This window comes from Diuraphis noxia, unplaced genomic scaffold (genome assembly GCF_037042655.1).
Source record: "Diuraphis noxia isolate RWA-SAM2 unplaced genomic scaffold, SU_Dnox_SAM2 contig0004, whole genome shotgun sequence".
Lineage (NCBI taxonomy): Eukaryota > Metazoa > Arthropoda > Insecta > Hemiptera > Aphididae > Diuraphis > Diuraphis noxia.
The window spans coordinates 19,002,950-19,018,399 of NW_028301714.1; the positions used below are offsets into that span (position 1 = coordinate 19,002,950).

At 26.8% G+C, this 15,450-nt stretch overlaps 1 protein-coding gene across 1 annotated transcript; it reads left to right on the top strand.

Annotated features, from left to right (window-relative positions):
- The first annotated feature begins 221 nt into the window (after window positions 1-221).
- LOC107169130 (thiamine transporter 1-like) lies at window positions 222-12,894 on the top strand. Its single transcript, XM_089226486.1, has 10 exons — window positions 222-395; window positions 482-609; window positions 4,552-4,719; window positions 7,743-7,959; window positions 8,341-8,483; window positions 8,622-8,765; window positions 11,584-11,686; window positions 12,183-12,375; window positions 12,508-12,649; window positions 12,746-12,894. The coding sequence occupies exons 2-10, from the start codon at window positions 484-486 to the stop codon at window positions 12,827-12,829; spliced, it is 1,320 nt and encodes a 439-aa protein (XP_089082612.1). The 5' UTR covers window positions 222-395; window positions 482-483; the 3' UTR covers window positions 12,830-12,894.
- Window positions 12,895-15,450: the final 2,556 nt, after the last annotated feature.

Sequence of the window (15,450 nt, forward strand, 5' to 3'; positions counted from 1 at the left end):
ACCTATTACATTTTTTCCACATAATGGCTTATTAGTATTTTTCATTTTCAATAAGTAGGAATGTAGTTTATCGGAGTAAAATATAATATTAATCATCAATAATAATTATTTATTTTTTCAAGACAACCTTATCATTATAATAAATTCATCATACCCTGATCGATAAATTACTGTATAATACTGTAAATAATAATTATTACGATTCACTTCATCAGCTAGTATGTACCTACTTCATTACAAGTAACTTGTTTTGAATTTCTGTTCGTATGGTACTATAATGGCACCAATATTCTTGATCGATTCATATTATTATTAGCTATCTATAAACAGGCACCTATCTATTAAAGTCTGAACTGAACAGTAGGTTACGTTTCAATTTAATAAGCATATTTTAGGTATTTATTTCATTATATAAAATATATTATATTGAGTTTAATCAACAAAATAAATAAGCTCTTAATAATTTTTTTCACGTTTTTAGCGATGGAAGGCTGGAAAATAATTACATATAACGTCGCGGTATATGTGTTTTTATTTGAAATACGACCTCTTGAAACATATTTAACAGCCTATCTTACTGGACCTGACGGAAATGTTTCACTTTCAGAGGTAAATATTAATTATATTTAATTATGATTTATGCATATTATCATAACTTCATACCTTCCTACATTTTAACGTGTGCTATGATTAAAGATGAAACTTATAAGACGAGTTTGATTTTACAGTATAGACCATAGACGTATAGTTGGAATGGTCTTGTATATGCCGTAGGCCATATGGAAAATAAATTGGTCTTCTTGCGAAAAGTCTATACTCTTTGTAATGGGCCGGTAGCCCGTTTGCGAACTACTTATTATTTTTCCAAACGGCCTGCTGTTTTTCAGTCTTATTGCATACGGACTAACAGCACTTAGGCGTTTTAAGAACTACGATCTTTATAGGTAATATGATAATAACCATTTTATTTATTTTACAAGTGAAGTTTAGTTTATTGAACTTAGAATATTGACTCAAACTATAATTTCCAACTTATAAACTGTATCAATGACGTATGTGAGCATTCTCTCGTGTTACTAATTGAACAATTGCCTCATTGTGATTTTTTTATTTTTTTTACTAAATATTTTGAATTACCCACTTCCATAATATCATATTTTTTAATCAGTTTATATTGCTTTTGCTCTACTTATTGTTTTTTTTTTTTTGGTTCCTGCAGGCACAGGTATTTTAGCAACTGCTATTTCAGATAGGTATTGTTGGAAGTTATAGTTTGAGTCATTATTCTAAGTTCAATAAACTAAACTTCACTTGTAAAATAAATAAAATGGTTATTCTCATATTACCTATAAATATTTTACTTCTTAAAACGCTTAAGTGCTGTTGGTCTGTATGCAATAAGCCTGAAAAACAGCAGTCCGCTTGGAAAAATAATAAGTAGTTCGCCAACGGGCTACCCCATTACAAAGAGTCTAGTCTTTTCGAAAAAAGACTAATTTGTCAAATGGCCTACGACATATATATAAAGACTATATTAGGTATTTGAGACCTTCCTAGTTCTTGAATTTCAAAAATAATTACTAAAATTAGTAAGTACCTACTAGGTATGCGTACTGTTCATCTTCTAGTTACTGAACAGGTCATAACATAACTATAATAATAAAATATAATATTAGTTAGTTCATTATTAATAGAAAAAAAAATATAATTATACTAAAATTATAATCAGACTCGGTTTATATTCTATGATTTTTACTATTATAATTTAATTGATAAATAGTTGGTTTGGAGATTTTTTCCTGGGATTTTATATCCCGAGGATTTTTTTTCAATTACTATCATAAGTTATTTTATACATATTAAATTATGAGCTTCAAGTCACAATGTTTAGTTTTTTTTTTTGAGTTCGATAAAAATAACTAAAATCGTAAGAGGTAAAATCTCTAAAAGGTTAAATTATAAAAAACATTGCTATTAGGTACATTTTCAAGCTTAATACTAGAGAAGATTTTTTTTTTACCAACATAGATCGAATTTTACCTGATAAAAGTCAAAAATATATTAAAATCAATAAAAAATTTAAGGTCTAATCTATCAAAAATTCAAAGTATTTTGTGAATTTATAATTCCATGGTTAGGAAAAAAGAAAATTAATAATATTTAAAATATTAGATCCCTACGGAAATTATTTTTATACTAGTGTCGCCGTATAAAATAAAAACAATTTTCATTGTAAAAAGTTTATAAGATTTGTTCTGCTTAAATTGTAAAACTTATACAAATTGGTTGACCGAATTTACTAAGGAAAAAACTATGAAAATAAAAACCAAATCTGATAAATAATAATGTTATACTAATTATAGTATACCATTATATTACCTCTTTTTCAACTTTTTGTGGTATTTATATGATTTATTTATTAATAGTTACTGCATTTTTAAATATTGTAGGATGTTTAATATTTTGAAAAGCTCCTACCTAAAATTTAATAAATTGATAAATATATAAAAATTATGATTGAGAGTAATTCTAAATTAAAATCTATTTTAATTACTGAATTTAATTTATTTCATAGGTTACGTATAGATATTAGATATACATTATACAGTTAGATAAAATAGTTAATACCAACTAACGTTTTCCCTATTAAATAACCATGACTAATATAGTTCAAAAAATACTTATTCAAGATAAAATTATCCAAGTAAATTACATAAAAAATAATCATAAACACACATATTCAGGAATATTCAGAGATTATTAAAATTGTTTACCAGCCAGTTTTTTGAAAAAAAAATTTATTGATAATACCAAAGATATCACTATATCAGTAGTCCACTTTGTACTTTTCTAAATAAAAGTCGTTCTCTCTCTGCATCGCGTAGAGAATAAACCTAACCTGTGCATTTCATTTATGCATGTATATTCTATAAAATACAAAAAAAAAAAAAATAGTCAAATAGTGTACTTATTTATTTATTTTTTTAAATTTATCATATGAACAAATTATTTACCATGTATAATATTACTTATTGCATTATTTCCCACGTTTTAAATATTAAGATACACTAAAATAGTTATAAATTTATAATATTAAGGTTTAGAATACAAAATTAAAATGTATGTTATAATTAAAATAGAAAAAACTAGATGTAAAAAAAGTATACACGTTTTTAGTGAATTTATATTTTGCAAAAAATATATCTTAAATATCTAATACTTTTTGCCTTTTGAGATAGTAGGTCAAGTATATAGGAACCTGTGTATGCTGATATCAATATTTTCCTACCTATGTTATGTACACGCGTACATCATGCGTGTGAATTTTTATTAGTTTAGTAAATTATAGGCAATGAAAATAGATTTTTCTTTTAATAGATTATTCAGATTATAATATACATTTTTAAGCATTGATTTTGTTTAAATGTTATGTTGCAAATAGAATTATTTTATTTTATTGGTTTTTTTGTATTTATTACAATTACAATGTTTCAGCATATAGTGCATACTATTACAAGTTTTTGATTACAATTTAATTACGGTTAGTTAATGATTTTTGGCTTTTATACAAATATAGTATAGTATAAGGATTGTAGATAATTTTAATAAGTTTTGTGGATAAGAGATTTAATGTTAGAAATAATGACTGTTATGGGAATATGGTTGTGAGCTTACTTAAAATTACGGTTATTAGAGAGATAAATGGATTTAAAAATGTTTGGCGTTGAAACTGTAGTAGGTACTGTGATAAGAAAATAGAACATCACACATTTTCAACACGATTGTAAATATTTTAATGCAAAAACATTTAATCGTAAAAATAATAAACGCTATAGTTTATAGATCTTTGAAAAATTGTATAGGTATATAATTAGTTTTGTTGGTCAATCAGTTTTCAAATAGTTTAGAAACAAGGAAATAAATATTGTTCTTGTTTAGGTATTAACATTATTGTAAGAACTAATTGAATTTAATTGTTTGACATAATTATTTGTCTTTGTGTACCAATAATTATTGTAAGTTATCCGTATCATAATACAGATAACATGGGTAGGTATTCGGGTTAATACTTAATACATAATATTAAATTGAAATACTAATTGGTTAATACTTAATATACAATAATAATATTTTATCGTTTCTAATCTCAATAATCTACCAATATAAATAATATATAAAATCAATAAATAGTAAGATATCACTTTTCATTATTTGAGACGGATACAAATAATATTTAAGCAAGTAGGTATCTGATTATTTATACCTGATCACATTTAAAGCATTAAATTATATTTTTATAAAGAGTCTATGTAGTAGAATATCTTAATACCTAATGTATAATGTATATACCCTTACACTTAAATTGTTGCCAAGTTCATCATTTTAAAATTAAAGGAACACCATATTTTAACGAACTCGTTGAATATTGTTTTGCTTGCAAAAGGTAAATAATATTTCACCTGTTGACTTTTGACTATTTTATACAATTAACGCTTAGGTACGTATTATAACGATATAACGATAATATTATCATGTAATCTTTTATACTAGGTGGCTAACTCGATGGAGTCAATCAGATCGTATTCAGCACTCTCTGCAACTGTAATAATGTTAGCCGTTTCGGAATACTTTTACAAACCGGCCATCATAGCCTTCACAGTTTGTTCATTTATTGCCTATATCCTTATGTCAGGTTCACCGAGTTTGACACATTTGCGGGTTAGTACCTACTTTTATCAACATTAGGCAATATGTATTGTATACAATATATACAATATAATATATATTAAGTACCTACATAATAGTATCTGGAAACTAATATAGATAAAATAGATAAAACGCAAACGTAGATTTGTGTATATATATTAAATACGTTGTCATTAGTTTTCAATAACAAGAAAACGGCTGCATCCGAGTTGTGTCCCGAATCAAAAATGAGTAAAACACGATTGCGTATACGTTCGTTGTCGGCGATACCTGTTTAAGCGACACGATTCCGTATGATTTTATCTGATTTTTAACTACACGATTGCGTACGAAGTTCGAGGCGTTGTTGCAAATTTTTATATCGGTATATATACTATATAATATATTATGACCGGTAGACAGAAAAAAAAGTCCCGACGTAAAACGTCCCACCTTTAATTATATAGACTTGAATCTAATTGATAGGTACCTTTTATTTGTGTACCTAATGATTGGCAGTCGAACACATACTGATAATCGTATCGATATAATTAATATAACAATAATTAATATAATGATAAAATGTTATAATAATTATAATGTTATAATGATTATAATGTTATAATGAAATAACATACACAATAGTAAATAAATATAAAATTATTATAATAATACAATAGCTATACAATAATATACTAATCACACCTCTTTCTTATATTGTGACTTAATCAAGTCTATATTATTAAAAAGGTGGTACGTTTTACGTCGGGACTTTTTTCTAGTGTGGGACTTTTTTTACCGCGATTCATATGACCAGCGTTGAGATTTTATAGCATTTACATATTTCTTATGAGATGCTTAAAAAATAGAAGAGTAAGCTAAAAATATGCTTCATGATACAGAGAATTCAAATTAAAAATTGTATATTTATTTTTTTAGACTTTTTTGTATTTTAACTGTTTTTGAATCAAAATCAGTCTTATTATATGAAATTATATTTTTTTTGTCGATCGAATTATCAAGTATTTTTAGTATCACAAATAGATTTCAAAGATTTTATAACACTTATAATTGACAATTTCATAGTGCTTATCCTCCAACACGTCATGTTGTTATTCAAATATTGAAAGACCATCTTAAGATCAATTATACAATCGGTTAATAATAGGAGAATAAAGAAAATGGCAAAAAAGACTTAAACAGAATTCAAAATACAACAAAGGATTATGATGAGTATAAAATCCATAAAAATGTAATTCGATATTTAAAATTAGTAGGCTATAGATGTCAAGAAATTTAAATTCAAGCATTTAAAAAAAAATGTATTTACGATATTTATTTAAATAATAATTGACGATTTTATTTATTTACCGATTACTTTTTTATTATTTAGTTAACCTCATTTTATTTATTATTATAATATACTATATATTATATTATTATCTATTTTATATATGATGAAATTAGTAAATTTTATAACGTTGCATACAATTTCATATGCAATCGTGTTTATTTTTTTCTTAAAGGTACTTTTAATCCATCTACAAACATACGCAATCCGTGTTCTACCCTTAAAAATTGCTATACTAGTTGGGTCCGGATTTTTTACAGGTAATATTCTAGTTGGGTCCAGGATTTTCACAGGTACTACACTAGTTGGGTCCTGAATTTTTTTTTTTGGTGATTACTACATAATATAAATTCTCTTCCCATTTTAACAGACTCAGGACTGTCTATAATTTATTTAGACCAAAGATATGGTTAAAGTTGTTTTTACAGTTTATTTTTATAGTTTTTTTGCCATTAAAAGTATACATTATTCGAATTTTGCTTTAATAATAAATGACAAAACATGCAGGTATTCGACAAAGAAAAAATATTAAACATCTTATAAATCAAATATAAAAAATACATAGGTATTGTATAATAGAAATAAAAATAAATGTTTGCTGAAGGTATATGTACAATTAAAAATTGACCCAACTAGTGTAGTACTTGCAAAAATCTTTGACCCAATTAGTGTAGTATCTAAAAATGAGCCTGACCCAACTAATGCAGTACCTGTGATTTAACCCTAGTACTAGGGCTATGGTCGAATTGCACTTATTTTAGTCGAATTGCACTTGGGTTTAAAAAAGCTAATGGTCGAACTGCACTCGGATAAAAAAACAGCTAGTGGTCGAACCGCACTTGGGCCAAAAGTATTTCAATAAAATTATCATGAATTTGAAGAGGTCAAACATTTAGTTAACACTGATTTTCCTATAATTCTTATATTATATACTTTATATTACATTATATTTTAAGCTCAAATATGAGGATTTCCACGCGAAGTTAAATAATTCATTTTCATCATCACATCCAAATATATTTGTTTTCATTGATATTTTAACACAATTACAAATCGACACCTACATTTTAATGCAGAATACTGACACAAGACCATCAAAAACACGGTACCAGATAAAAATAAATAATATTAAACAATATATTGACTTATATACTCAAAAGCGTTTTACCAGTCTAGAATCTTTGAATACAGTTAGTCATTATTACAAAAAATGATCGAAATGACAAAAAAAAATATTTATAATAAGTAATGATAATAATTAAATTTGACGATTAAAAAAAAATGTTTGATAATAATAATAATAATATGTATAGTACAATATAATATAATATGATGTATAATATAATAATTATAATTTAAATATATATAATTAACATATTAATGTGATGTTTAAAACAATCATACTTAACCACCAATGATTAAAATCATAGTCAGTCCTAAGCCTGTAAGTGGGAAGAAAAATGAGCGTCAGCCCTAACCGCTTCAAACGCATAATCATTTTATTAAAATATTTTTTGAGCCCAAGTGCAGTTCGACCACTACCTGGTTTTTAACTGAGTGCAGTTCGACCACTACCTTTTTTAAACCCAAATGCAATTCGACCATTTGTTTTTAGGTAATAAGTGCAATTTGACTTTCCCGGTACTCGGGACCCAACTCGTCATAATCAGACTTAAATAATGCTATTTCTATACCTACTATACAGTTAGGTGTGGCTGGCATAGGAGCATCATCGAACGCCTACATATTGGGTTTCAGTTATTTGTACAGTCAAATCAGTGACAGGCAACTGTATCAAAAGGCGACCAGCATTGTCTCAGTCAGCTTACAGCTAGGCATTTTCTGCGGTTCTGCACTTTCGCAAATAATTGCTAGCACGACTGGAGGAATTTATACAATTCTACCGTATTGCAATGCATTTGGTAAATATACGTCCATAATTACATATTTTCCATTTTATTTAGTTTTGTTTATGCTGTGATTGATTTTTATATTACCTATTCTATATAATGATATTATAACAAGTAACAACTTGTTCTAGTTGGGTCTCTCGGGTTACATAAGCAACCAATAATAACATTTAAACATTCAATTAATGCATAATATAGATGATCCGTAATAACGGGTTCAAAAATAGGTAGGTACATTCCATCTGGTCTACTGTTATGAAGTCTGATGTATCTATCATATTTTTATGCGAATTATTCTCCTTAGTCAATTCCTGTAACATGAACTTTCAGCTGCTTTTTTAAATTATTGAATATGCATTTGTCTATAGGGGAAACCTTTTTACTTATTTACAGCTATGTTCATAGCTGTGATTACCGCTTGTCTATTTCCGGTGAAAAAAAAACATTCTTTTCGAATGGAGAATGTGCTTAATGAAAATACCAGACTTCTCAAAAATGGCTTAAAAATTAAAACGGAGTTTTGTGAAAAAAATATCGTAGGTAATCGAGGTGTATAGACCATAAGTATTTAGTGATCATATAATAAACACTAATCAGCATTATGAAAATACACCATATACATGGTGCATGACTAGATTCTGTAACATAATTTCAATGTATTTTTTTTTGTCTAGCTCATAATGCAATCTATCAAGTACAACACTGCAGCGGATAATACCTTCAAAGGACTATTGTTCGATTTTAAAACTTCATACTCGAATACGGTAGTGCTGAAACGGTCTATTTGGTATATTATCAGTATGGGATCACATTTTCAGGTATTAAAATTACTTCATTGTATAATATAATGTATTAATATATTTTCACTAAATATGCATATTTACTAAGAATAATAATTCACCAATAAATATATATCGAAAACTGTAGTATTTATTAAAAAATACTAATAATTATTTATTTTATATTATTATTAAAATTGGCTGTAAAAAATAACTCAATACCGATAAAAAATAAAAACCAATACAAACAATACAACCATAAATAAATTACAAGAAAAAAAATATGAAAGGTAGTACCTATAAGGTAGGTTAATAACATATGTTCGGCCTTCTCCCCATTAGTAAAGCATTAACGTTTTGGATTCTGAGCGGAGAATGAATGTATTGATTTTACCATGGTGTGTGTTTTTTATTTTTGTGTCTGTCATCACGTTTTTGGGCAGTAAAAGTGCTTCGATTTTCGACTTCAGTACCTTGTTAGATCAGAAAGTGAATCAGTTTCGTTACCAGTACCACCAAAGAGTATATAAAGGTCAAAACTATCATCGATTGTTATTTCATTTGAACACATTTGTAATCCTAATTTAAATATTTGTACACCTTCCAGAACTTAGGAAAATCAATTTTCCCGTGGCGGTACTGGTGTAACCGTTACACCAGTATAATCATTGGCTTGTATTGATCCTACCATGGAATTTTCACCGAATGTTTACAAAGGTATATTCTATCCACCATGCAATTTTCGACTTAAGTTGAACTATTCATAGGCATATGCAGTTTTTAATCATTATTAGTTTTTTTAAATTAATATCGATAAAAATTAATTTATTGGGTAGAAAAACTTGAAAATTTAATTCAATAGGCTCCTAACATATTTTTATAATAGCAGTTGAAATATAAAAGAAATACATAGTCATCATTTTTTTTTAACAAGCATTGAAAGTTTAAATTTTGATAAAATACGTAAAAATCACAAAAATTCGCAAATTATTTTATGCTAGATTTTCATAAAAAATTTTCTTTTTAGATCTAAGATTTGAAAATTTAATACAAGATTCCTTACAAGTTTGTCAATCTTTATTACCAAAAATTCAAATTATATTTTTATAAGCGTTTGAAATTTACATTTTTACAACATAGGATTTTCACTAGAGTTCTCATTTAGCAATTTTCTTATTTTGGCGTAACTCTAAAACAGATTACCTACCGTAGGTACTTGAAATTTTCACTTAATACTTATATACGCATTTTCTATATTCGATAAAATTTTCAAAGTATTTTGATTAGTTTTTAGCTGTTTAGTGACATTTTAATTTTTCAACTTTTTTAGTTTTTTACTCTATTTATGTCAATAAAGTTGTATCGGTTGGGTCAAAAAGCTTCAACATTTAATATAAGGCTTCCAACATATTGCTTCAACAGCAGTTGAAGAATATTAAAAATACATGGTCACGTTTTTTTTTTTATAAGCATTTAAATTTCAAATTGTGACTAAATACTTAAAAATTACGACAATGTTCAATTTATCTTAGATTGAAATTCATAAAAATTTTTCTTTTTAATTCTAAGATTTTAAAATTTAATTCAAGATTCCTTATAAGTTTGTCTACCTTTATCAAAAAAAAAAAAAAATTCCACCGGAAAGTCAAATATTTTAATAAGTATTAATAATAACTAATAAGTTATAATAATCTTTAATAATATATTCTAGACAGATAAACCGTCTCCGCTCAGAATCGTTTTTTGTATACAGCAATGATATTAATATATCATTGGATTCAAATTTAATTCCATCCATTACAGCAGCGTTTCCCAACCTTTTTGCAATGGTGACCAATAAATTTAATCTATATTAGGTACGTGACCCCCCACTAAAAAAAAAAAAAAAGTATGCTGTAAATAAATAAGATTTTTATTATAATCCATTTTATCATTGAGTTTTTTATAAAATACAATACTAATACAATATACTGAATTACAATAACTTAAATAAATAGAATAAATTATAAAAAATGCAAAAAATTAGTATAATAGAAAATTGCTGAATTTAGATTCTGGATGCTGTTGCATAAAATTTCCTACTTGGTTACAATTTCTAATAAACTGATGCGTATGGCATGTGTGACATCTTATTTGTTTCTTTGTTTTGCTTTAATATTGGCCATGGTAGAAAATTCTTTTTCGCACAAATAAGTGGTAGAAAAAATTAATAGTTTTTTTATTGCATTAATTGAAAGTTCTGGATATTCATTATATACTGTACACCAAAAATCTACAAGAGTTTCATATTTAAATTTATTTTCATAAGTTTTATCCCAAGAAAGACCGATAATCTGAGTTTCAAGAAGCGTATTGAAGTTCAACTCTTCCATAGGAACAGTAATAGGATTTTATAACTGTAATCGTAACCACGAGTCGCGATCCATCAAAAAAATCATCCATGATTTGGTAAACGCTGCATTACAGTAAACCACTCCTAATACCTACCGTACAGAAATATGATATTCACTTTCCCGCTTTTTATTACTTCAAAATTAAAATGTACAAATAATCAAATTGTTTTATTCAATATTTTTGATGCATAATATCATAATATTTGATCGTAGATAGATAAAATAAAATGTACCTACCTATGTATTTTTACATTAGATATCATAACTCAAATTTTATATAAAATCGAGTTTGTAGTGACCTATGTGCTATGTGTTATTATTTTCGCATCGTGGTATACAATTATTATCATATTGTAAACACAAGTTTGTATTTTTACTAATATAGGGCAATCATTTAGTTTTATATACTTTTTTGTAAATCTGTAACAGCTATGTATTATTATTGATATTATATTATATTGTAGATTTTAACCAACATGAATGTATTGTACACGTATATCGTTGATAAACCAGGTAATCATGATGTCTTGTTAAACGGATATGCGGAGGCAATGATTAGTTTGTGTGGTTTGTAATTTTGTATTTTTACATTTAATAATCAACATAATTTATTCATCGTAATAATGTAAAATACGTATGTAATTGTCTTATGGATAGAGTTTGAAATTGAAGGGTTTAATGTAGGTATACTTAAATGTCTAGATTTTTTTCAATTTCAAGTGAAATAAACAAGGAAAGTCGCTCTGTTATACCTATTGTAGATTTAAAGTGCACCTCATTGATGGGTATTTACGAAGGTACCTAATGGATTCAATCCACAATAAGTACCAACTAGATCCTATTTTCTAAAAGTAACCATTTATTGAAAATTGAAAATTAAATAAGTTTTGTGATCCTGAAGTCACACATATCATTGCCTAACCAAACCTAACCAATACCTATTCATTTCTATATTCAAAATTTAAAATTTAAATTACATGTTTTACGAATGTTCTATCATTGTACCCAGTACCTATTTATTTTTTAAATTAATTTTTTTGATACTTAAATATCATATTCACAGGAGCTGTGGGTGCCTATCTAATTGGAAAACTTCAAATAGATTGGATTTATTATGGCGATGCTGTTACAGCGATTTGTTCTTCATTTATGGGCATTCTTATGATGTCATGTTATTATCACGATCATTTGTTTTTGATATATTTATCATACATTTTATATGGAATAGTTAGTCAAATGGCATTTGTTTCAAATTTGTAAGTATATGCAATCTGTAGATACACTTAAAAAAAATAAAACAATTGGGTATCATAGTTAATATTCCAAATGTTAACACGGTCAATACTCTATAAACTAATTACCTTACTAAATATATTTTTTTCTTCAAGCTCTGAAATTGCGAAACGACTGAAGAATCATTGTTATTCTCTCGTTTATGGATTTAATTTATTTGGGTCTCTATTAATATCCACCTTCATGACAATATTTTTCGTCCAAATAAATTTTTTGGATATTACTATTCCTGGACGGGTAAGTTCAATAAACATAATGAACAATATTATATTACGTTATAATACATTGATATATTGATATTACATAATATTTATACCATTATTTTGTTTCCAGTTTTTATTCATTGGTGGCTTAGATGTCTCTATTGGAGTAGGATTCTTATTTTTATCATGCCTCAAAATGATCAAGCCTCGATGATAAACTACACTATTTGTCTTTGCTATAATCTGAAACATTTTGTTTAATAATATTGTCCAATAAAGAAAGGCATTCTTTACTATAAAATATATTGTAATTCATTGTAAAACATTAGTTGAATTACCTATACGGTTATGCCTATTAATGATTTACATAAATTCAATTATTAAAACTCATAAATTAGTATTATTTAAAATTATCTCAATAATAATATGAGTAAAAAAAAAAAAAATGTTTTTGATTTGTTTATAGCATCGTATGTTAATTGTGGAAAAATAAAAGGATTTGAGTTTTTTTTATAATATGAGGTACAATTTTAGAGATGGTTTCATTAAATGTTGCAATAAAAAGTTGGCAAAACCAAAAAACTTTAATTTTTAATTGATTTATATCATCCAAGCCAATTCAATAATGGCAAAATAGACACACACACACACACACACAATTCAGTAGCAGATTCGACTAATACAGGTAAGAAAACCTTATTTATTTTTATTTTATACTTATTATTTTTACTTTATTTTTATTTTTTTTGTATTTTGGGCTGAGACACATTTTTTATTCATAATTTTAAATCAAATATTTTAATCTATTTGACATATTATTTTAAATTTTAGAGAATTATCAGGATTTAAATATTGGAAATAATCATAATACACCTGCTACCGTTTGGTTCGATGTATCAGGAACATACCAAAAACAACTTATCTTCAATAAGACTCCAGGTTTCAAAATTGATATTCCTGATAATGCCTCAGCGTTAAATTATTTTAAGTTATTTTGTAGTACAGATATTTTTGAGCTTATGGTAGTTGGAACTAATCGTAACGCTGAACAGTTTCTATCAAAGAGCAGGCTAACCAAGTCCAGTAGATTCTCTAAATGGTCACCAACAAATGTAGATGAAATTGAAAAGTTTATGGCTTACTCTTGTGGTTTGGTTTAGTTCAAATTCCGTGCTTAGAGAGTTATTGGAGTACCAAAATTAGATACAAAAATAATGTTGCTCCTAAAATAATATCCCGAAATCGATTTGAATTACTCTTAAGATTTTGGGACTTTGCGGATAACGAGAAAATCCTTGACAATGATCGTATCTATAAAGTTTGTGATTTGCTCGAACGTATTGTAAAAAATTATCAAAATGTCATGGAACCAGATGAGGACTTAGCAATAGATGAGTCAATGGTTCCATTCCGTGGTCGATTGAAATTCAAGCAATACATACCTGGGAAGGCTCATAAATATGGAGTGAAACTATTTAAAATATGTGAAAAAAATGGATATACACATGATTTACAAGTATATGCTGGTAAAAATCAGGTAGATGGTAAAGGTCTAGCACATAGAGTTGTAATGGAGTTAATTAGACCTTATTTAAATGTAGGACGCACTGCTGTAGTTACAGATAACTTTTATACATCCATGCCATTCGCTCGTGATTTATTGAAGAACAACACATATCTGGTAGGAACATTGAGAACGAATCGTGTGAAGTTACCTGAAGTTTTAAAAACAAAATTTAAAAAAGGACAAATAATTGGTAAAGAAAGTACAGATGGGGTGGTAGTGGCGAAATGGCACGACAACGAGATGTTGCAATGTTGTCTACCAAACATGGTATAGAAATGATCAATACAGGCAAAAAGAATCGAAATGATGTACCGATTTTAAAACCAAAAATAATTATAGACTACAACTCTGGAAAGGCAGGTTAGGTTAGGTAGACTTATCCGACCAACTATCAAGTTATAGTTCTCCGATACGTAAATCAATACGATGGTACCATAAAGTGGCCACTGAACTTTTATTAGGTACATCGGTGGTCAATGCTTTTATTGTGTATAATATGAAGAAACTTCCAAACGAAAAAATTTCTATTACAAAATTTCGAGAAATGTCGGTAGATGAACTGTTAGGATTAAATCAATCAACCGACATATCTGAAGAGCCGTCTAGTTCAAATAATAAACGTAAAAGAGTCAAACATGTTTTTGAAGAATCTGTAGAAAGGGACCATAGGAACAGGAAAATTAGAAAAAGATGCTTTCACTGCTACTCACATAAAACCACAGCTTTAGGTTCAAAGTCAGCTGCACTTACAACCAATAAGGTAAATACGCTTTGTTCAACATGCAAAATGTATACATGTATTGATTGTTTTAATAAAAATCATGTAAATTAATTATTAGATAAAATTATTATCTTCATTTTATATAATATAATTATATGTTTTATTTAAACTAAAATTTAATTGTGTTTAATTTATCAGCTAAGCGACAATTATTTGTTTTTAAACATTTTTTTATGATACTTTTTAATAATAACTAAACTACTTTTGTAATAATATTATTTAATTTGTTTACAATAAAATAAACATTAACAGGTTATAAAAAATGACAGTATTGTAGTTGTGTCAATGTTTCATAAGCACCAATTTAATTCCAAATTTAACTATGCCAATGATATGTTTGTTATAACAAAATAATCGTTAAAATTAAAAAAATGTTGTTTTTTTATACCAAAAGAATCGTCATGTTTTTCTCTACGCCATAGTACTGTTTAAAAATGCATTATCGTAACGCCACAAAAACTATAAGCATTTGTTCAAATATAAATTT